Source organism: Manis javanica, chromosome 13 (assembly GCF_040802235.1).
Source record: "Manis javanica isolate MJ-LG chromosome 13, MJ_LKY, whole genome shotgun sequence".
NCBI classification, from domain to species: Eukaryota; Metazoa; Chordata; class Mammalia; order Pholidota; family Manidae; genus Manis; species Manis javanica.
In genome coordinates, this window is record NC_133168.1 from 96,006,516 (window position 1) to 96,029,107 (window position 22,592).

At 60.9% G+C, this 22,592-nt stretch overlaps 2 protein-coding genes across 10 annotated transcripts; both read right to left on the reverse strand.

Annotated features, from left to right (window-relative positions):
- Positions 1–36: 36 nt before the first annotated feature.
- PLIN4 (perilipin 4) lies at positions 37–12,677 on the reverse strand. 4 transcript variants are annotated; one of them, XM_073220472.1, is made up of 7 exons: positions 12,572–12,677; positions 12,384–12,451; positions 11,742–11,877; positions 10,798–10,853; positions 4,493–8,933; positions 4,191–4,378; positions 37–1,987 (listed from the first exon to the last, which is right to left on the reverse strand). In XM_073220472.1, exons 2-7 carry the CDS (start codon positions 12,432–12,434, stop codon positions 1,655–1,657), a joined length of 5,205 nt encoding a protein of 1,734 aa, XP_073076573.1. In that variant the 5' UTR covers positions 12,435–12,451; positions 12,572–12,677; the 3' UTR covers positions 37–1,654. The 4 variants fall into 4 exon arrangements, with proteins under 4 accessions (XP_073076573.1, XP_073076571.1, XP_073076572.1 ...); XM_073220470.1 differs by having other exon boundaries at positions 10,798–10,856; XM_073220471.1 differs by having other exon boundaries at positions 10,798–10,856; positions 12,557–12,630.
- A 2,296-nt stretch (positions 12,678–14,973) lies between these two features.
- Positions 14,974–21,557, reverse strand: PLIN5 (perilipin 5). Of its 6 annotated transcripts, none has more exons than XM_017650993.3 (8): positions 21,466–21,557; positions 20,628–20,718; positions 19,854–19,978; positions 18,870–18,991; positions 18,370–18,550; positions 17,560–17,759; positions 16,306–16,422; positions 14,974–15,962 (listed from the first exon to the last, which is right to left on the reverse strand). In XM_017650993.3, the coding sequence occupies exons 2-8, from the start codon at positions 20,684–20,686 to the stop codon at positions 15,432–15,434; spliced, it is 1,335 nt and encodes a 444-aa protein (XP_017506482.1). In that variant the 5' UTR covers positions 20,687–20,718; positions 21,466–21,557; the 3' UTR covers positions 14,974–15,431. The 6 variants fall into 6 exon arrangements, with proteins under 6 accessions (XP_017506482.1, XP_036873968.1, XP_017506483.1 ...); XM_037018073.2 differs by having other exon boundaries at positions 18,909–18,991; positions 19,964–20,049; XM_017650994.3 differs by having other exon boundaries at positions 19,964–20,049.
- Positions 21,558–22,592: the final 1,035 nt, after the last annotated feature.

Here is a 22,592-nt window from a genome sequence, read left to right on the forward strand (position 1 = left end):
TCATGATTAAGAGCAGATGTGAACTTGGTTCTAACAGTGCTGGGCCCAGCCTGGCCTGCCCTGCAGGGCTGACCATGAAGGACAGTGGAGCTGAGATGCGTGGCAGCCCAGTGCCCAGTGCGGGCAAGGCCACGCTTCCCTGGAAACTGCTGCCTCCGCCACCCACTCGCATGTTTCCTGTTCCCATTGACCCCCGAGGCAAGACTCAGAGTCCCTAGCAGCACCAGCTCCGGGCATCCGGGCCCTCGAGCAGGGAGCATGCTAGGGGCTCTGTCGTCCTTAACTCTGAAGGGGCATGAGTCCCAGGCACAGGCTGGCTGTGTGACCCTGGGCACATGTCACTCCCACCCCCTTGCCTTTCCTCACCCGTGTGGGGGATGACCCCAGCCAGGCGACGCCTGCACATGGCAGTTTGTTTGTTAGACAGTAGTGGGCACTGTGTGTCCCCTGGCCTGCCCACAGCCGAGTCCTGCTGCCCCAGCTGGGGGAGAGGCCAGGGTGTGGTGTGGGAGTCCCACAGCTGGGCACCCCCCATTTGGTTTGGCCAGACGAGGCCAGGTCACCACGCTGTTTTTGTGAATGGCCACAGTGTGACCGCTTCTGATGTCCTTTGGTGGATACTGAAAATGGATAGACTGGAGCTGTCCCCTTACTCATCTCCCGTGTCTCCATGGCCAGCTCCGTGGGTGCCTGGCTCCTGGGGGCTGCGGTGACCCTCGGGAGAACTGGCCCATCCGACCTGGAGCTCAGAGCACCACTTCTGTGAAGGGGGCACAGTGGGGGGTGCTGGAGGCCCCCAGCCAGGGAGACAAACAGATGTGGGCTGTGGGCTTGACAAGGCTTGGCTGCTGCGTCCCCCCCGGCTGGAGGGCAGGCAAGGCCCCTGGTATAGCCACCTCGCAGGGCTGCACTGGTGACCCAGGGAGAGCTGGGGAGCAGGACCATGTTTGCCACATGCCCCCTAGGGCCCCATCCCCTGTGGGAAGCCCTTTTAGTCCTTCATCAGCAGCCTCTGGGCCCAGGTGCCCCCAGGAACCACAGAGCCTCAGCCCCGGGGCCATCTCTGTGATTGGCACAAGTGGGGAGGCCGGAAAGGGGCTTGTAAGCTGTGATCCAGATCTCAAGCCAGACCAGTGCAAGGTCCCCTTGGTGGCTGCTGTGGCTTTTTCCCCTAGACCCTCTTGGCCCATCGGATGCCAGCTGAGACAGTGGGTGGGAGCTGCCTCACAGTGATGGTGGCGTTCTGGCACATTCTGGTACATTCTGCTGCAGGGGGATGTGGTTTGCTGAGGGCCAGGGCTGCTTTCAGAGTGGGGACAGAGGAGGCAGCCTCCTGCTAAGCTGGTAGCTAAAGGACCCAGGCTGTGGGGCGGAGACCCCTAAAGATAAAGTGCTGAATGGAGAACTTTGTAGGCTTAGGCACATTTCCACTTCTCCCTGAATGGAAGTTCTTCAGGTGATGGATGGCCTTCTGCAGCCCTCGAGAAGGGCCAGCATGCTCAGGGTGGCTGGTGCAGGTGGCCCCGAGCCAGGCACATGGCCTGGCTGAATCGAAAGTCCTTGACGTCCCCACTGGCACCGGCCAGCACCAGTACGAAGGGTGCGGGGAGCTGGAGCTGGTCTGGGGCCGGGGGGAGGGCTCCACTGCAGGGACCTACAGCTGCTGCCCGCCAGGGGCCAGGGCGAAGGGCCCCACCAGCCAGCTGAGTGGGGGCTGGTGCTGCACACCTTCCAGCGTCCGCTCCAGACCCTCCCATGCCCGGCCTAAGCTGTCGCGGGCCTGGGCCAGGCGCTCAGCCGGCAGCTCTGCCGCGGAGCCTGCGGAGGACATGACACCATAGAGCTCGCAGATGCTTTGCCGCACCCGCCCAACCTGCTGCTGGAGCTCGGCCGGGAGGCCCTGGAGACTGTAGGCCAGGGTGCTGCAAGCCACGTGGAGCTGCTGGAGGAGGCCGCAGGCCCTGGACAGAGCCCCTGCATCTGGCACCTGCGGAAGCAAGGAGCAAGGTGAGCAGGGGCTGCAGGGGAAGACGGTGGGGGCCTCAGCCCTCCCGCACATCCTGGGCGCTGCCGCTCAGGTCCTGGTCCAGCCACGGCCCCCCTTCCTGGGCCTGCTTGTCCTGTTCAGTCTGGAGGAAGAGAGTCCCGCAGAGAATGATGGCTTCTTGGCAGGGGGCTTTCCCAGGCCATCCCCGCAGGGCAGCGGGAGGCCTTGAGGCATCTGTGGGGCTGGCCCTGGGGCCTCCAGCTAGACCTTCCCTGTGGTGCAGTGGCAAAAAGGCCACCGATTTAAAGCCAGCTGCCCCAGGATGGGCTTGTCATGCCTTCTAACAGTCAATAATCCAAATTCCTCATGAGGTCAGCAGGGAGATCAAATAACAGCCTATTAATGGGATCGGGGGCACTCCGCAGCTCAAAACCCTTCCGTGGCCCCCCAGTGCCCTCTGGATAAAACCTTCGCACCTCGCCATAGCCTACATACATGGTCTGGCCCCTGGGACGCCTCAGGCCCCAGCCCCTGCTGACACCCTGTCATGCTCGCCACACTGGCCCTGTTTTGTCCCCTGACCACTTCCAGCCTCTGCCTCAGGGCCTTTGCATGCACTGCCCCGCAGGGTACTTGCTCTGGCCCTCCCTGTGGTGCCTGTTCAGCCTCGGCTCCAGGTTGCCTTCCCGGCAGCCGCCTCTGCCCACCCAGAACAGGGGCCCCCGGTGCCTTGTCATCAGATCTCGCCAACCCTCAGAGGCAGGGCGGTGTCGTGTTACTGTAGAGGGTTGGTTCCTTCGCTTTTGTGGGAGCCCTGTCAGGACCTCTTTCTCCTTGATGGTTGGATCCCTGGCACATGGAGCCCTGCTAAACGCTGGGGAGGGGGTGGCATGTGGGCCATATGTGGACCCCACCTTGCAATCAACCCCCCAGCTCTCTCTCAGCCCTGCGACCTACTCTATCCAGGGACCCAGTGATCATCTCCAAGGTACCTTGTCCAAAACCAAGTTCTTAATGCCTGCCACGGCCTCAGCATCTCCTTGAGTCTCCCCATGAGGCTCTCCGAGGCCCCTCACACCCCACATCTAACTCATCTGCAGACCCTCACAACTGTGCTTTGGAAACATCCAGGGCCCAGCTGCCTCCCGCTATCACCCGAGGGCCCTGTCATCACTTGCCAGGATTTTTGCAGAAACCCCACTCACTCCTGGCTCCGGCCCTTGACCCATGCTACCCATCCTCCCCATGGGGGCTACAGTGAGCCCCTTAAAACCGAAGGCCTGGCACTGTAGGGTGTGCAGGAGCACCCCGCCCCCACCCGCCCCCCTCAATGCCGGGAGCATCCAAGGAGGTCCAGACAACAACCAGGATGTCCCCAGACACGGCTCAGTGTCCCCTGGGGGCAGAATTACCCCCAGGGGCATCATCCTGGTTTGTACCATTTAACTGCCTTACCCATCAGCAATTTATTCTAGCGTCTGGTGTGAGTTAGGGATCTCCACAACATTTTTTCCAGATAATTAACTCAGGCTTTGCCCCACTTGGCACTGCTGACATCAGGGCCAGATCATTCTCTGGGGAGCCATCCTGGGCACTGTGGGGAGGTGAGTGAGCAGCACTCCTGACCCCCCTTCCCTCAATGCCAGAAGCACCCCACAGTATCACAACTATAAATGTCTCCAGACCTGGCCCAGTGTCCCCAGGGGGAAAGATTATCCTCATTGAGATCCACAGTGTTGGAGCAGTGGCCCTCAAACTCCAGGTTACATCACAGACTCTTGGGGCACTGATTGAAAACACAGGTGTTCTGGGCCGGCCCCAGGCACCCTGATCCCTACAGCACGACTGGCTTCTTCTCCACATGCATAGACGGGGCTGTTGTTCAGCACCATTTAAAACCAGTGACCTTGAGAACTTGGGGGTCCTCAGAGCTGGGGGTTCATCACTGTCAGCGTCAGCCACGGTGGGATGCTGCTAAACCCTGTGCAGGTCGGCGCCCCCACGCCCACCCCAAGAATGAGCTGGCTTGACTGTAATCTATTCTGTACTGGAGAAAGCCTGTGTCAGCCGGTCTGCCGGATCTGCAGGCTTAGACGACAGGTGTCGTCTCTTAGGTGCTCAGTAAACGCTTGTCAGGTCACCACAGGCGGACAGGGAAGCCACAGAAGCTGAGGAAGGCGGTGTGTGGAGGGGGGTCTCTTACCAGCCCGAAGGAGTCCTCAAGCTGGGCCAGGGTGGCCCTGGCCTGGAACTGGCTGTGCTGCAGGTGGCTCAGGGCGTGCTCAAAAGCCCGCTGGCGGAAGCGGGGCGCCACGTCACCCAAACGCACAAAATAGCTGGCACGGTCGGCTGTGAGCACCCTCGGCCCAGGTTCAGAAGCAGCCAGCTGAGCTGGAAAGGAAGACGGAATTACTCGATCTGAGAGACCCCTTGGGGTGCCTGGGGCTTTACAGGGATTAGGCCCCAGCTGGTGGGGGTCGGGGGTGCTGGCCGTCTCTTTCTCACCTTGCTCCTCGGCGTCCATGGGGTGGAAGATGTCCCCCAGCCCCTCCAACTCATCCTGGAGCATCACAAAGCCCATGGCACCTTCCTGGCCAGGTGTGGGGGCCACATGCCCTGCATCCCCCCGGCCCAGGGGAGCCGCTTGGCTGAGTGTTGTCGCGGCAGGCTCAAAGCCTTTGGCGCCACTGCCGGCTTCCCCAGCAAGGTGCAGGCCTGCACAGACAGTATCCGGGGACCTCGAGACCCCTGAGGACAGAGCCTCTGGGGATGTCAGCGCTGTCTGCTGCCCTCCCACATCCACGGCCCCGCTGGAGGGGCCACCCCAGACAGTGTCCTGGGTGCCAGGTAACCAATTCTGGATGGTGCCAACACCAGTCTGCATGGCACCTTTGGCTACATTCCCTGCCTGCATGAGCCCAGTGGACACTGTGTCCCTGGTGCCTGTCAGGACGGCCTTCGAGGTGTCCATGCCAGTCTGGACGGTGCACTTGGCCATACCCAGTGCCCCAGTGAGGCCAGCGGACACTGTGTCCTTGGTGCCTGTCAGGACGTTCTTGGAAGTATCCAGACCCCTTTGGACAGCCCCCTTGGCCACATTAACAGCTCCGGTCACTCCCGCGCAGATGGTGTTCTTTGTACCTGAGGCGATATTTTGGGTCGTATTTAGCCCAGTTTGAACAGCTCCTTTGGCTGTGTTCACTGCCCCCATGAGCCCAGCGGACACTGTGTCCCTGGTGCCTGTCAGGACAGCCTTCGAGGTGTCCACGCCAGTCTGGACGGCCCCCTTGGTCACATTAACGGCTCCGGTCACCCCACTGCTGACGGTGTCCTTGGTGCCGGTCAGCACAGTCTTGGTGGTGTCCACGCCCGTCTGGACGGTGCCCTTGGCCATACCCAGTGCCCCAGTGAGGCCCGTGGACACGGTGTCCTTGGTGCCGGTCAGCACAGTCTTGGTGGTGTCCATGCCCGTCTGGATGGTGCCCTTGGCCATACCCAGTGCCCCAGTGAGGCCAGCAGACACTGTGTCCTTGGTGCCTGTCAGAACGGCCTTCGAGGTGTCCACGCCCGTCTGGATGGCCCCTTTGGCCACATTAACGGCTCCAGTCACCCCACTGGAGACGGTGTCCTTGGTGCCGGTCAGCACAGTCTTGGTGGTGTCCACGCCCGTCTGGATGGTGCCCTTGGCCATACCCAGTGCCCCAGTGAGGCCCATGGACACACTGTCCTTGGTGCCGGTCAGCACAGTCTTGGTGGTGTCCACGCCCGTCTGGACGGTGCCCTTGGCCATACCCAGTGCCCCAGTGAGGCCCGTGGACACGGTGTCCTTGGTGCCGGTCAGCACAGTCCTCGTGGTGTCCATGCCCGTCTGGACGGTGCCCTTGGCCATACCCAGTGCCCCAGTGAGGCCTGTGGACACGGTGTCCTTGGTGCCGGTCAGCACAGTCTTGGTGGTGTCCACGCCCGTCTGGACGGTGCCCTTGGCCATACCCAGTGCCCCAGTGAGGCCCGTGGACACGGTGTCCTTGGTGCCGGTCAGCACAGTCTTGGTGGTGTCCACGCCCGTCTGGACGGTGCCCTTGGCCATACCCAGTGTCCCAGTGAGGCCAGCGGACACTGTGTCCTTGGTGCCTGTCAAGATGGCCTTTGAGGTGTCCATGCCCGTCTGGACGGCCCCTTTGGCCACATTAACAGCCCCGGTCACCCCACTGGAGACGGTGTCCTTGGTGCCGGTCAGCACAGTCTTGGTGGTGTCCACACCCGTCTGGATGGTGCCCTTGGCCATACCCAGTGCCCCAGTGAGGCCAGTGGACACTGTGTCCTTGGTGCCTGTCAGGATGGCCTTCGAGGTGTCCACGCCCGTCTGGACGGCCCCTTTGGCCACATTAACGGCTCCGGTCACCCCACTGGAGACGGTGTCCTTGGTGCCAGTCAGCACAGTCTTGGTGGTGTCCATGCCAGTCTGGATGGTGCCCTTGGCCATACCCAGTGCCCCAGTGAGGCCCGTGGACACGGTGTCCTTGGTGCCGGTCAGCACAGTCCTCGTGGTGTCCATGCCCGTCTGGACGGTGCCCTTGGCCATACCCAGTGCCCCAGTGAGGCCTGTGGACACGGTGTCCTTGGTGCCGGTCAGCACAGTCTTGGTGGTGTCCATGCCCGTCTGGATGGTGCCCTTGGCCATACCCAGTGTCCCAGTGAGGCCAGCGGACACTGTGTCCTTGGTGCCTGTCAAGATGGCCTTTGAGGTGTCCATGCCCGTCTGGACGGCCCCTTTGGCCACATTAACAGCCCCGGTCACCCCACTGGAGACGGTGTCCTTGGTGCCGGTCAGCACAGTCTTGGTGGTGTCCACACCCGTCTGGATGGTGCCCTTGGCCATACCCAGTGCCCCAGTGAGGCCAGTGGACACTGTGTCCTTGGTGCCTGTCAGGATGGCCTTCGAGGTGTCCACGCCCGTCTGGACGGCCCCTTTGGCCACATTAACGGCTCCGGTCACCCCACTGGAGACGGTGTCCTTGGTGCCAGTCAGCACAGTCTTGGTGGTGTCCATGCCAGTCTGGATGGTGCCCTTGGCCATACCCAGTGCCCCAGTGAGGCCCGTGGACACGGTGTCCTTGGTGCTGGTCAGCACAGTCTTGGTGATGTCCACGCCCGTCTGGATGGTGCCCTTGGCCATACCCAGTGCCCCAGTGAGGCCTGTGGACACGGTGTCCTTGGTGCCGGTCAGCACAGTCTTGGTGGTGTCCATGCCCGTCTGGATGGTGCCCTTGGCCATACCCAGTGTCCCAGTGAGGCCAGCGGACACTGTGTCCTTGGTGCCTGTCAAGATGGCCTTCGAGGTGTCCACACCCGTCTGGACGGCCCCTTTGGCCACATTAACAGCCCCGGTCACCCCACTGGAGACGGTGTCCTTGGTGCCGGTCAGCACAGTCTTGGTGGTGTCCACACCCGTCTGGATGGTGCCCTTGGCCATACCCAGTGCCCCAGTGAGGCCAGTGGACACTGTGTCCTTGGTGCCTGTCAGGATGGCCTTCGAGGTGTCCACGCCCGTCTGGACGGCCCCTTTGGCCACATTAACGGCTCCGGTCACCCCACTGGAGACGGTGTCCTTGGTGCCAGTCAGCACAGTCTTGGTGGTGTCCATGCCAGTCTGGATGGTGCCCTTGGCCATACCCAGTGCCCCAGTGAGGCCAGCGGACACTGTGTCCTTGGTGCCTGTCAGGACGGCCTTCGAGGTGTCCATGCCCGTCTGGACGGCCCCTTTGGCCACATTAATGGTTCCGGTCACCCCACTGGAGATGGTGTCCTTGGTGCCTGTCAGGATGGCCTTCGAGGTGTCCACGCCCGTCTGGACGGCCCCTTTGGCCACATTAACAGCTCCGGTCACCCCACTGGAGACGGTGTCCTTGGTACCGGTCATCACAGTCTTGGTAGTGTCCACACCCGTCTGGATGGTGCCCTTGGCCATACCCAGTGCCCCAGTGAGGCCCGTGGACACGGTGTCCTTGGTGCCGGTCAGCACAGTCTTGGTGGTGTCCACGCCCATCTGGATGGTGCCCTTGGCCATACCCAGTGCCCCAGTGAGGCCAGCGGACACTGTGTCCTTGGTGCCTGTCAGGATGGCCTTCGAGGTGTCCATGCCCGTCTGGACGGCCCCTTTGGCCACATTAACGGCTCCGGTCACCCCACTGGAGACGGTGTCCTTGGTGCCGGTCAGCACAGTCTTGGTGGTGTCCACGCCCGTCTGGATGGTGCCCTTGGCCATACCCAGTGCCCCAGTGAGGCCAGCGGACACTGTGTCCTTGGTGCCTGTCAAGATGGCCTTCGAGGTGTCCACGCCCGTCTGGACGGCCCCTTTGGCCACATTAACGGCTCCGGTCACCCCACTGGAGACGGTGTCCTTGGTGCCGGTCAGCACAGTCTTGGTGGTGTCCACACCCGTATGGATGGTGCCCTTGGCCATACCCAGTGCCCCAGTGAGGCCAGTGGACACTGTGTCCTTGGTGCCTGTCAGGATGGCCTTCGAGGTGTCCACGCCCGTCTGGATGGCCCCTTTGGCCACATTAACCGCTCCAGTCACCCCACTGGAGACGGTGTCCTTGGTGCCGGTCATCACAGTCTTGGTGGTGTCCACGCCAGTCTGGACGGTGCCCTTGGCCATACCCAGTGCCCCAGTGAGGCCTGTGGACACGGTGTCCTTGGCACCTGTCAGGACAGCCTTTGAGGTGTCCAGACCCCCTTGGACGGCCCCCTTGGCCACACCCACTGCCCCCGTGACCCCGCTGGCCACAGCCTCCTTGGTGCCTGTGAACGCAGAGCGGGTCACTCCCAGGCCTCCCTGGACCACGCCTTTGGCTGTGTCCACCATGGTTGCCACCCCAGAGGAGATGGCGTCCTTGGTCTTGGTCATCTTGGAGTACACCAGGTCCTTTGCCCCGGAGATCACCTGACAGGGAAGGACACGTGTGGTCAAGAGGAGAGACAGGAGGCAGCCCACACCCCAGCCTTTCGCCAGCCTGATCTCTGACCTGCCTCGGGGTCCTCCTCCCACCTGCTCCTTACAATCAACCCTCTCGCCCTTTGGTCCAGCTGTGCTTGTCAGCCCCGACCTTCCAGGACACAGCCTTAACCAGCTCTGTCACCCCGCCGAGGGGGGCCCCCAACTCTAGATCCCCCGTTGCTGACAGCAGCGCCCCAGCACCCTCAGAACCAGTCACCAAATGACACGTTTTGTTCATCTGCCCTAATCTCATTTTGTGGTGGATGGGATCCGGATTCCCCACTGCAGTGGGGGGACCAAATGGCTTAGGAAAGTGGATGAGTTCAAGTCAGAGCAGGCAATCAGTGCTTTCAGAAGCCACACCTGGAAAAGTACCAGGGCACGTATTAGTTTGTGTCATAGGAAACTGTCATTAACTTTAATCACTTTTGACTCACTGAAGGGCACTTTTCTTCTAGTTTAGCCAAATTGCCAGATGATTGTGATGGTCTGGGATTGCCACCCCTTGGGTTCAGCCATGAGCGTGCTGTTTCTAATCCAGTGGGTCTGTACCAGGGCAGTTCTGTCCCCTAGGAGGCCCTGGGCAGTGTCTGGGCACTCGTGTGGCTGTTATGACTTGTGGTGCTCCTGGCACTGGGTGGGTGGAGGCCAGGGAGGCTGCTCACCCACCTGCAGAGCCCAGGATGGCCCCACAACCAAGCCTTGTCCAGCCGCAAATGACCATAATCCTGGGGTGGAGAAGTCCTGACACTTTATTCTTACCGCCTGCCTCCTGCCTAGCATGGTCTCAAGTGGGCACCTTGTGCTCTGTGCCTGCACAGACCCGGGTTTGAACCCCAGCTCTTCCACCTGCTCTTGCTGTGTGACCTCAGGCAAGCCACATCCCCTCTCTGAGCCTCATCTGAAAGAAGGTGACTAAAACAGTGCCACCTTGAGGATTTGTGGAGGCAGGGAGTCAGGATGCCTGAAGCACTTTGTAGACAGTAGGTGCTCAGTTAATGCTCCTGGAGAAGGAGGCTTGTGTTATTTGTGGTTGGGGGAGAGATGGGAGGTGTCCTCGGCTGCAAGGGCCTGTTTTAATTTGGGCCTGAAGGGCCTCCCCAGGGTGAACCCAGCAGTTCTTTGGTTCTTTGCCCTCCCAGATGCTCAGATCCATCCAAGCTGAGGGCAGAGGGAGTCCAGAGGACTCCAAATGGAGGCAGGTGCTGGGCAGAAGAGTCTCTCAGGGTTCTGCCAGCCCCACCGTGGCCTTCAGCTGTCTTCCATCCACCTCCCAGCTCGCAGGCCTTGGGGACATGATCACATGGGCAGCCCCTGTTTATCTAGGACCAGGGTGGATGTGGCGCTGACGGTTAGCATCTGTCCAAGGTTCAGCTCCCATGCTATCGTGCCTTGCTGTGTGACCCTTGGGAGGTGGCTTGGCTTCTCTGTGCTTCAGCTATTGGGTGGTACTTTGCCACCTTCTTCCGGGGCAGTTGGGAGGACTGACTATCAAGCAGCAGATACACAGCTCTTAGAGCTGAGCCTGTCGTGTGGTGCATGAGCTGCCGTCCTGCAGGTCACGTGGCATTAGACACAGAGCAAGGGCTCTCTGCAGACTGCGCGGCACCTTCCCACACGGCACCCATTTCACAGCTGTGGAAATGGAGGTTCAGAGGGGAAGGATGCACCTGGAATCCCACAGCAGGACACACAGGGGAGTCTGCCCTCTCTCCTTGGCTGATGACAGCTCCCACCTGAGAAGCAGGAGCCCAGACATCTCAGGAGGGGACCCCCAGAGGGAGACATAGGCTCTGCCGGTCCCTCTCACCTTGTCGGAAGGTGGTGACAGCTTGTCTCCACTGGCCGTCTGCTCCGGGTCGGTGGCTGCTGCAGGGACAGGAACCAGTCAGGCAACCCAGGGAGGAGGGCGAGGGATGTGGGTTGGCATCAGCCACCCTCGTACCCATTATGAAATCGGTGGGCACAGTCGAAAGGTCAAGAATATCCCAGTCACCCCGCCAGGGACAGTAGGAGGTGACACCTACTGCCATGGGCCTGGCTGGGGGCCTCCGTGAGCCCCAGGGCCTCTGTCCTCTGGAGCAGGGGACCTCTGGAATTTTCGCTACCTGGGTCCTGGGTGCTGGATACCCACTCAACAGGGACCGCAGGAAGAGGGGCCAGTGTCCGCCATGCCCCACCCCCACTGCAGCTGCCAGCTGCCTGTCGGGCCTGGGTATGTAGAGGAGAAGTCAGCTGCCCGTGGCTCAGAGCCCAGATCGAGGCCCAGCCCGGGCAGCAACCCCCTCCCCCGTGCTCCCTTGCACCAGCCCATCTGTGTGTCCCAGGACTGCCCGAGCTCCCCAGCTGAGCAACTGGAGGGTGGGGAGCACCCTTAGGGTGCATGACCCCGGAGAAGCTGCTGCCCCTCTTTGGGAACCAGGATCCAAATCTTCGATGTGTTCAGACACGTAGAACACCCAGCCCTTGGTCCACGGCACATCAGAGGCAGGGGAGGACTTGGGAGCACGGGGGCCATTGCAGGGAGACAGACAGGCTGTGTTAACACCCAGACTCCTGCTGGTTACACCAGCTTGAGCCACTCACCCCCTGTAGTTATGCCTCAGTTTCCCATGTGGTGCTAAATGAGCACACCGGCCTTGTAGTGTGTATTGAGACAGTGAAGGCATATATGAAACACCCCCAAAATGACCAGAAGTCCCTGCTAGGGGATTCCTATTCCTGGGATCCACCACCGTAGGGCTGTCCACTCACCCTGCGCCTGGGGCTGGGTGGAAGCCCCTGTAGGATCGGCGACTGGCCGGGCCTCTCTCGCTGAGCCTTGGGCGCCGGCCATCAGGTTCCGGGCAGAACTGAAGCCAGGCAGGGACTCCAAGAAACTTCCCAGAGTCTACAGGGGATGGTGGGGCAGCGTGAGCAGGGCCAGGCCTCGGCGGGGACACGGGAGAAGCACAGGGTAGCCCTGGGGTCCCGTATCACCTCGGGCTATTGCTCCTGGATGACCTCAGGAAAGTCTTAGCTGCTCTGAGCCTCAGTTTCCTTACCTGGGCAATGGGCAGATTCAGCCTGCCTGCTATTGACAGAGGAAAAGGCTGCCCTCTGGGTCTCCAAAGACCTTTTCCTTCCTCAGGCCCTATTTTGCAGATGGGGAAACTGAGGCTCAGAGAGGGGCTGAGGCTGGCCCAAGGTCACACAGTGGGGAAGGAGCTCAGGTTTGCACGAGCCCCCCACTCTCCCACTCTCTGGGACAGGAGACAAGTTGGCTTGTGGCTCTCAGAGCCCTACCACCCCACTGGGGTAGCCCTCCAGACCCCAGGACTGTGGAGGCCACCTTCCCAGGGTTCTGGGGGGTCTCCAGGTCCCGAAGGGACCTCTGCCTCCCTTGCCTCCCCTCACCTTGCCCTTGGGTTTAAGGGGATCCCGGCCTCCTTCATCTTCAGCAGACATGGTAATATTTTAAGCAGCTGGAAGAGGGCAGAGAGGGTATGTGAATGGGGGCTCTCAGGTCTCCTGCTCCAAACCCATGAGCCCAGGCAACCCCCTGAAACCCCCTGGAGGCCCGGCCTCACCCTGGCATTGCCCACCTGGTCTGTGGGAGACTCCCGCAGAGCAACGGGTGGTGCAGCTGGCAGCTGGCTCTGCTCTCAGCCCCCAGGCCTTATAGGGTCTGGGGCAGGCGCGGGCCTGGCGGGCAGAGGCAGGCAGCCAGCGGGCAGGAGGAGGGCCCTGGGCAGTCACGTGCCCGCCTGCCTGGCCCAGCACGGGCCACAAGCCCAGCACCTTTCCCCTCCTCTCAGTTCAGGGTGGCCTCTTCCCTCGGCAGCCACACCCACCAGGCTGAGTGATTATGGGCCATCCTGGGATCCCTGAGGCAGCTCTCTCAGCCCCGGGCTTCTGTCCGTGAGATGGGCAGTTCAAACCCCTGCTCAGATGGGCTGCCTTGGCCAGTTACCATCCCTCTGCCTCAGTTTCCCCCTTCAGACTTCTCACTACGGCCCACAAGGTCCTGCTTCCTCCCTGTGTCCCCTCCTCCCTCTCTTCTCCTCATTCACTCTGCTCCAGCCACACAGGCCTCTTGGCAGTTCCTCCAACACATCAGGCACAGTCCTGCCCCAGGGCCTTTGCACAGGCTGTTCTCTGCCTGGAGTGCTGGTCCCCACACACCCACACAGCTCCCTCCCACCTCTGTCAGGCCTGTTTTGTTCCCTGCTATATTCCCTGCAATAGAACAGTATCTAGCGCACAGTAGGCATTTAATAAATGTTTGACTAAATGAGCCAATTCCTAGAGCATGAAATGAGATCAGGCATCTGACCTGTTTACTCCACTGCCAAGTAACCAGCAGGTGCTCAACCAATACTAGCATAGCATTGTCCAGGCAGAAAGAGGGGATCAGGGTCTGCTCTGAGCAGGAAGGGGGTGTGTCACATTCCAGAAGGGATTTCCCTTGAGACACAGCCCAAATACAGACCAAGATGGGGCACCATAGAGTTGGGGGCACCATAGGCTGTAATCCAGGCCTGGTGGGCTTGGGCCAATCCAAGGTGGCTTCCCAGAGGCAACATCCTGTGCCTCAGGCCCCAGAGCCAAGAGGGGGCAGAGACAGTGTTTGAACTCAGATCCGGAGACCGCATGCTCACAGCCCAGGCATATAGCTACCTGGCACACAGCAGGTGCTCAATAAACATTTGTCCCACGAACCAACGAATGTGTGAATAATAGTTTCCATTGGTGAGGCAGTTATGAGGACTGGGCACATCTGCATTCCCACTTTCATACCTACCCACTGCAGAGAGCAGGAAAACGGGGTTCAGACAGAGGAGGTCGCTTGCATACCCAGTTGTAGTCCAGGCTGGGACTCAACCCCAGGGCCTTAACTACCACTCCTCTGCCCTCAAATTTCAGGACTTCCTCAGCCCATTCTCTCCCCCACCCCTGTGTTCCAGTTGAACCGATTCCAGTCTTCCTGCCAAAATGCCCTTCCTGTGTGCCATTCTGTCATCCTCACCAAGCCTGGTCCTCCAGGAGCCCCCAGCCATGTGGGGGAAGAGAAGGCAAAGCTGCCTGTGGCATCAGTCCAGGTGGAAAGGGCTTGAAACCCCCAAAAAGGTGGGCTGTGGAGGGCCAGAACTATCCTGCAGGGGTGGAGTCAGGGAAGGCTTCCTGGAGGAGGTGGCACTGGGCTGGGGCTTGTGGGTGGATGGGATGTGTCGGAGAGATGAGTGGGAGGGTGGGAAGGGCATTCCAGGCACAGCCTGAGGTGGGGCAAGGTGCACAATTCCGTGGGAACGCAGTAGTGTCTGTAGGGCCCTAGGATAAGACTGGAAGTTCTCAAATGCCAGAGCAAGGAACTTGCACGTTTGGTCTTGGGGGTGACAGGGAGCCATGGAGATTCCTGAACAGGAGCAGGAGCAGGAGCAGGGAGGTGAATCTGGCAACTGGGAAGTGGGTGGGGCTCCCAGAGCTGCCCCTGGGCCGAGTCCCAGGGAAGCCAGAGGCCACCCTGACCTCATCACATCAGACTGAGGTTTCCCAACAACCCACCCAGCCACAGGGAATTCTGAGGGGTGGCCAAGAATGCGGTCAGAGGACAGGAGGGCCCCCATGAGACTGGCCTGTGGCCTTTGCCCTGCCTGTCTTCCCCGCACCGGCCAGCGCAACAGGAGAAGCCACAGCAAGAGCAGCTCCTGTGGGCGTAGGAAGGGCTGCCCTGTCTGACTTTTTCCTCTGCTCGATCCTGTTCCCTGCAGCGTCCAAGAAACTAATTTTTACTAAAGTGTGAACATCTGAATGCTTAAGCCCCGTGGGCTGGACATTAACAGTGGAACACCAGACAGCAATACAAGCTGGTCTGGTCAGAGATTCCTTCCGGATCTCAAACCCTGGCTTGTGTCATGCAGTCAGACACCTCTGGGACCTCCAGCACCCTGCGACAGAGAACTCCCCCTGCCCAAGGCCCACCCCTTCCAGAAGAGAGGCCATGGGCCTTGAGATGACACAAAGCACCTTTATTCTGGAAAGCAAACCCAAGCGGCAAAGCAAGTGGGTCTGGGAGGTCCAGCCGGGCATCTCTGGGGACCCCCTCAGATGTACAAGCTGGGGGAATGGGAGGCACTCACTTTTCAAAGCCCCAAATATTGAGCAAAATGTGTGCTTCTCTGGGGAGTTTTGATCAGCTCCTTGGAGTGGGCAAACAGGATCAGAGACAGATGAACCCAGCTTGGAACTGGTCAGACCTGAGTTGAGTTCAAGCACCCGGATGTCCAAGGAAGACTGGGGAGGGTCTGATGTCAGCGAAGCTGGTCTAGGATTCTGAATTCCGCCCCACCGGAGCGCCAAGGCCCCTGCTGTTAGTGCTTATGCATGGCCACTAGGGGGCAGCAGGGACCTTGGGGAGCAGGGCGGCTCGGCTCCCCGCCTCCGCTGCCCCACGGCCTCGTCTGGTCAGAAGTCCAGCTCTGGCATCAGGGTGTGCTTGGGGTGGCTAGGGGGCTTGGGCTCCTCCTCGGGAATGTCCCCTGGGAGGCCCAGCCTGTCCCCGTGCTGGGCCTGCCAAGCTCTCTGCTGGGCCGGCCAGTCCAGGTGTGCCCAGCGGGGATCGGGCCCCCCCACGACCTCGTCCACCAGGGTCTCCAGGTCCGGCGGGGGCGCGGCCCGCTCCACGAGGATGGGCGCGAAGGGCCCCACCAGCCAGGGCAGCGGCACAGCCTGCAGCACCAGCTCCAGCAGCTCGTCCACACAGGCGTGGGCCCGGGCCATGCTGCCTCGCCCCTCTGCCAGTGCGGCTGCTGACACGTCCCCGAAGCAGCGGGCGTCAGCGAAGGCGGCCTGCAGGGCATCCACGCTGCGCCGCACCTCGGCCACCTTCTCCTGGGCGCCGAGGGGCAGGCCCCGCACGCTGGTCTCCAGTGCATCCACCGTGCCCTGTAGCTCCCCCATCAGACTGCGGGACAGCACCAGGGTCTCCAACTCGGCCTGCAGAGGTGCAGGTGGGGCCTCAGCACCCCTGGCGGGCACATGCGGAACCATCGCCCTGCCTCAGTTTCCCCATGGGTGCCCAATGAGATCAAGCCCTGCCTTGGCCTCCCCTAATGACTCTTAGTGACGCTGGTGCCCAGCCTCAGTTTCCCCATGAACATGCAAAGCAGAGCCATCGACCTGCCTCAGTTTCTCCTGTGGACACTCCAACAAACCACCGACCAGCTGACCTCACCTCCGCACTTGGTTTTAGACCGCTGGAACCTGGCCCCTGGCCACTTGCACAGCTCCAGAATGTGCCCCAACCCCACCCGGGCCTGCCCGCTTCCCACCACCCTACCTGACTGCGGCGGCGGCCGTTCTCCCGGGGCCATTGGTGCCAGTCCTCCCACAGCTCATGCACCTTCCCAGGGCGAGCTGGCGCGGTGGGGGTCACCCCGCACTGCATAAGGTTGATCTGAGGGGACGAGGACAGTGACAGATCTGGGGGATTTGGGGGTCTGTGGAGCATGACCCTAGCCTGGACCTGGCCTCTGTAAGCCTTTAGGGAACACACCTCCTGCCCGCCTGCCTCTCCAGCCTGGCCAGCCTGCCCATTCCTTCTCTCCCCTGCCCTTGGTCAGGCCCTGCGATGCGTGGTTCGCCTGAAGCTCAGAGTCACTGCCAGGCCTTTGTCCGTGCTGGTCCCTCTGCCAGCTATGCTCTTCCTCCATCCCACCCTCCTGCTTAGTTAGTTTCCCCTCCAGGAAGGCCTCCCTTTGTCCCCTCCTGGATGGGCAGAGCCTCCTCTGGGTCCCACAGCACCCAGCATGTCATGACCCCGATCCCTCTGATGGACTGTGAGTGTCCTGAGGGGGCCCCTGTGCTTCCAGCGCCCAGGACAGGGTAGGTGTTAGGAGACGAATAGAAAGGAAGTGTGGTCCACGAACACAATGGACTACTGGTCAGTCCGAACGAGGGAGGACCTTGGAATGCACGGGCAACATAATGCTCCGGGACATGATGGTCAGTGGAATCAATCTACGCAGGCGCTCACGGGTTCCCCCTGGTGGCTGCTCTGGGGAGGACAGAGTGGGGTCCAGGAACCCGGGGACCCTGGGCAGATTCAGTAGAGACAGACTGACGGCAGAGCCGGCAGGACGGGCTGATGCGTCTCCTGTGGGAAGGGAGGAGAAGAGGGGGCTCGGGGATGACCCCTGGGTTCTGGCCTGGGCCCCCGGAAGGCCAGCAGCTCAGTTAACAGGAGCTATGCTCCTGTGGAACTAACTGGTGGGAACCTCAAGGCTGGGAGGATCGGGACTGAGCCCAGGAAAGCAGGGGGAGAGAGGCCCCCTCTCTCCTGACCTACCTCAACTGCCTGTAAATTCCAGCTCCTATTTCCCCTCTTCCACGACACCCCTTCCTGTGCCCCCCATGCTGAATCTTGACTCCCCTGAACTCCCCAGCCCCCCTTCCTCCCTCTGCCCCAGCCCTGAACACATGTGGCTGGAAGCTGCTCTGCCCCTCGGACTAGCATGGGACCAGGTACTCAGCTGGCACTCAGTGCCTGCTCACTGGCCTGCACCATGAGGCGGGGGTGGGGGGGGGCTCTCACCAGCTCCAGCGTCTCCTGAAGCTGAGCCAGTGTGTCCTGCGCATGATGTTTCTTCTGCCTCAGTTTCCCCAGAGAGTGCTCATATGCCAGGTGGCGGAGCCGTGCTGACAGGGAGCCCAGGCGCACAAAGTAACCCTGATGTCTCCTCTGCTCCTCCACAGAGCCCACATCTGGACCCTCGGCCTCAGCCGCCAGCGCCGCTGGAGGACGGGACAGGGGAGGAGGTCAGCATGGCCACCCCACCTATGTGTTCTCACCTTCCTCCTGGGTCAATGGGCCCTCGGGCCCCCGATTTATAGTTTCCTTTTACTATTATCAACTCACTTAAACTTCCTCAAACCCTACAAGGTGAGCACATTATTAGCCCCATTTTACAGATGAGGAAGGCTGAGGCCAAGAGAAGTCCCAGAGCGTGCAAGAGGCAGGCCTGGGGTTCAAACCCAGGCATGCTACTGAACTGCCTCTTGAATATATTACAAGTGTCTGGCACACAGTAGGTGCTTCATAAATGCCTCACAGCCTCACTGCTGTGGAGTGAGTGCATTGAAATGTTCTTCTGGTGCCTTATAACCGAGGTAGTGAAGTCAGATCATCTCCAGGGGCAGAGACAAAACGTAGAACATCAGAGGAGGGTGGGTTGAGGGAACTGTATAAAGGGGCAGATGCTACTCAGCCCAAGTGTCTGCAATTATTCCCACTGATCTGCTGTGTGGTCCTGGCTGAGTCCCAGACCTCTCTGATCTGTAACTTTCAGAGGTAGGGATTGGGCAGGAGGACTCAGGGGTGCGGTGGGGAGGGCACTGGCCTCACCAAGCTCCTCCTCAGTCATGGGCAGGAAGTGGTCCACCAGCTCCTCTGACTTGCCCAGCACGACGTCCACAGCGTGGCTCATGGAGCGTTTCAGCTCCACACTCCAGCGGCGGCCTTGCCGAGCCAGGCCTGCCATGCCCGTCATGCCGCTGGCCACTGCGTCCTTGGCTGAGGTCACCACCTGGTGGGAAGGGCCCTGCTCCAGGTGCTGTTGGTGTCTGGAGCCCCTCCCTTGACCCGCGCTCCTCGGACTGGGTGTCAAGGACCCTGGCCCCTTCCTGGTTTTTTTCCCTCTTTACCATGGGGGAAAATAAAATCTCTCCCTCATATGGTTGTGGAACGGATTACCAGCACCGACTGGTACATATTCAGTGGTCAGTAAATTCAGGTGCTGATTATTTTAACCTGGCTGATGTGTTTTGAGTCAAAGCCTGACTCTGCCCCTGGTGTCCAGGCCAGTCTGGGAGGAAACAACACCGTTCCCTCCCACCACCACTGGCCTGCAGGCCCCTGTGGTCTGGTGGTGCCTGCGCTGGTACCATCTCCGAGGGTTGCTGGAGAAAGGGCAGCTTCTCCTCCAGCTTGTCCAGGCCCCTGCAGGCCAGATGGTTCACAGTGGCCACTGGAGAACAAGAGAGAGGCAGACAGTGAGAACTGGGGAGATGGGTAGGGAGATAGGGACACTGAGAGGGTCAGAGAGGGAGGGAGTGCTGGAGGGACAGAAAGAGCCAGAAAGAGGGGGAGACAGAGGGAGTCTCAGACCACAGTGGGGGCCTGGCTGGCCCCCTGCAAGGGGCTGGGGACCCTGGGGGTGTGGGTGGCCACCAAGTGAGGCCCGCCTCCCAACCCTCCCCGCCCACCTCTGCTACCCGACTGCTACCAGCCCCAAGGTGACTCCTCACCATGCCCGGCTCAGATGCCACAGTGAGAAGGCTCAAGGTCACGCAAGCTGGCTGGGAAGGAGGGAGAGGCCCTGGGCTGGGACCCTTACATGACCTGCTTCTGGGGTCAGACTCAAGACCAAGTGTCTTTCTCCCTTCCCTCTGCCCCCACCCTTCTGCTCCCCAAGGTTGGAGCCCTGAGCTGGTCACTGGAGTCTGGGGAGATGTGGAGGCAGGGACAGTCGGGTAGGCAGGGAGGGAAGTGGACAGGCTCACGACCCGAGGCACATCAGGCCTCCCACCCAGGGGAGAAAATGTGGAGACAGATGGAATGGGGACAGAGGAGGGGCCACAAGTGCGCAGCTGAGGTCAGAGGGCCAGGGTTCAAACTGAGAGGGATGCAATAAGCAGAGGGCTGGCGGTGGGGTGAGACGCAGGTAGCACGGGGGGAAGGTGGATGGACGGCAGGTGCCCAGGAGAGGTAAGAGCAAGGGGGGTCACCCAGCTGAGGAGATCACCCCAATGCATGCCAGGCCACTGGCACCCGAGAGCGTGGGGTGCGGGACAGACCAGCGGCCCCAGGGATGCAGGCCAGGGACTCACGCTGGGGCTGCAGGCGGCTGAGCAGTGGCTGGGCGTGGTCCAGGGCACGGGTGGTCAGGCCACACACGCAGTGCTCAGCCAGGCGGCAGGCGGAGCCCAGCAGCGGGTACCTGTCCTTGGCAGCACTGTAAGCATCGAAGACTGCTGTGCACGTGGCCCTGACCAGGGGCAGGGCCACCACACGATGCACCACACTCTGTGGGAAGGGGTGGCATCTGGCATCAGTGGGGACCCCGGGGGAGGTGGGAGCTCAGCCACGCCTTAGCCTACTTCCCCAGTTTGGGGGCAGATGGGAGGGTTGGAGGAAAGCGTACTGAGTGCCTGGGTAAGTGCTCATGTAACCTGGGGACTTGGCCTCCCCATCCGTAGAATGGGTTTCTAGAGCCATGATGGGGATTGGAACAGTGTGCAGAGTGCTCGGAACAGTGAGTGTCGAAGGGTATATGCCCGTGATTGCTGCTATTATTATTGCCAAGAGTGCCATGATGGTGGACAGAGAAACAGAGTCATAGGTGGAGACCCCGAGGTGGGAGGGGGCATGGGGCAGAGGCCAGGTAGGCCGGCTGGGTGTGCTTAGAAAGGCCACTGTGCCCCTCTGGAAAATGGGTACGATGCGCCAGCCCCCTCTGTGGTCCAAAATGCTCTCAGAGAGAGGTGCACCCAGTGAAGAGAAAGGGTAGAGGTGCGAGGAGGCACCCAGTCTGAAAGTGTCCCAGAAGGGACTGTTTGCCCACCCTTCCCTGTGCCCCTGCTACGTTGGGGGGGGGCCCTCACCTGCTGGTCCTGAGGGTCCTGCTGCCACAAACTGGGTGTGGGGGCCTGAGCCACCTCATCGTCTGACATTCCTGCAGCAAACAGGGTCACCCTGGTGGGGCAGCACAGGGTGAGGGGTGCCCCTGCATGCCAGCCCTCCAGGGCCCAGCCCGGACCATGGGTTCTGCCCAGCTGAGCTTTGGGACTTGGGCAAGTCTCATTCTGTCTTGGGGCCTCGGTTTTCTCCTTTGCAACCTGGTGTAGATAATACTTTCCTCAGAGCGTCGTGAGGGGCACAGATAACGCATGCCCAGAGGTGCACACTAGACAGCCTCTGGCAAGGTGGGGGCGCTGTAGTGATTCAAAGCATGGGCTCTGGGGAGAAAAAGACCTGGGTACAAATCCTGAGATTACTTGTCTGTGTGACTTCAGACACCTCTCTGGGCTGTTTTGTCCTCTGCAAAGGAGGGGAGGTCCCTATTGTCTCTGCCCTGGACAAAACTGCCCAACTTCACCCCGGACACCACTGCAGGGTTGGAGGTGGTAGCTGCAGAATCCCAATAGCCCCAGTCTGTCTGACAGCTGGTGAAACTGAGGCACACCAGCAGGTCCATGTTGGGCCCAAGGTCACTCGTCTAAACAGACTCAGAGGGGAGTTCGACCTCAGATTGTCCCCTGTCACCATCCCGCGCTCTCAGAGCCCTGGTCTCCACCCAAATGGGTCCTGAGCTTCTGCCAACTGGGCCAAGGGTCTCAGCCACCTGCTCCGCTCCGTCACTCCCTTCCCGTCCCAGGCCGCTGGACCCCTGCTCGCCCACCCGATGCGGGACCCCCTGCACGCCGCCCGCTAGGCACTCACCTGGGCGCGCGCAGACTCAGCCTCTAGGTGCAACTGCGGACCCCAGACACCAACTCCCGTCTCCACCCCCACCCCACCCCCGGCTACCCCTCCTGCCTTATAGCTGCTCGGGGGCGTGGCCTCCGGGGACCGACCAATGGGAAGAGGCCATGCGGGGGCGTGCCCCGGGGCTCCAGGGGCTCCAGGGGTTCCAGGCCTTCGCCCTTTCCTGGGCCTCCAGGAGCGCTCCAAGGTTGCTATGGCAACTTAGCGACGCTGGATGCCCAAGGATCGAACTACTTTCCTTGGGCAGGTTTGGTCACCTGTCACCCTCACTGCTGTTGCCGCGGAGACAGTGGAGGGCAATCCCGGTCCCACCGCCTAGCCGAGTGACCTTGGGCAAGTCCTCAAGGTCTTTCTTTTTTTTTTTACAAATCTACCAGTGAACTCAGCCAGGAGCCCGGCCGGCCCATTCTCTCCGAGCTCTGTTTTACAGATGAGCAAACTGAGGCTCAGAGTGCTTAAACCGCTTGCCCCGCGACCCACAGCGACTGAGAGATCCGATTCAAACCCAGCTCTGCCAGACTCCAGACCCCTCGCTTTGATCATCACACCTGCAGTGACTACCAACATGGGCATGCCCTCCCTCCGGATGCTGAAAAGAGGCTCGGCCTTTTTTCAGCACGTCGGGGTCCCCCAAATCTGACAGCAGCCCCCTGCACACCCAGCACTGTCAGCAGGTGGTTCAAGGTTCTGGGTTCTGGGTTCAAGGTTCTGCCTACCCGTTCAGCCCCATTCAGCCTGAGTGGCTGTCCCCCTGGGTTATCACAGGCCAGCATGACAAATGCTTCAGAGACCTGAAGCAGTCTGGTTTAATTTGAACCTCCCACAGGACACAAGCTCTGGCAGGAACCCACTGGTAAAACGACACCCTGGGGCAATGGTCAGGGTTTTGTTTCCAGTGAAGTCCTGGGTGGGGGAGGGGGCGGGGAAGGCATGGGCCATCAGATCCCAACTTCGATCCTTTTGGGAGCCCCTGTCCTGCATCCCAGGCACTGGGTCATGCCTCTTTCCTCCTCCTTCATCCTGGAGGCCTAGGAAGTGGACTTGGGAGATGTAAGGAACACGGTGAATTCCAATGCCTCTCA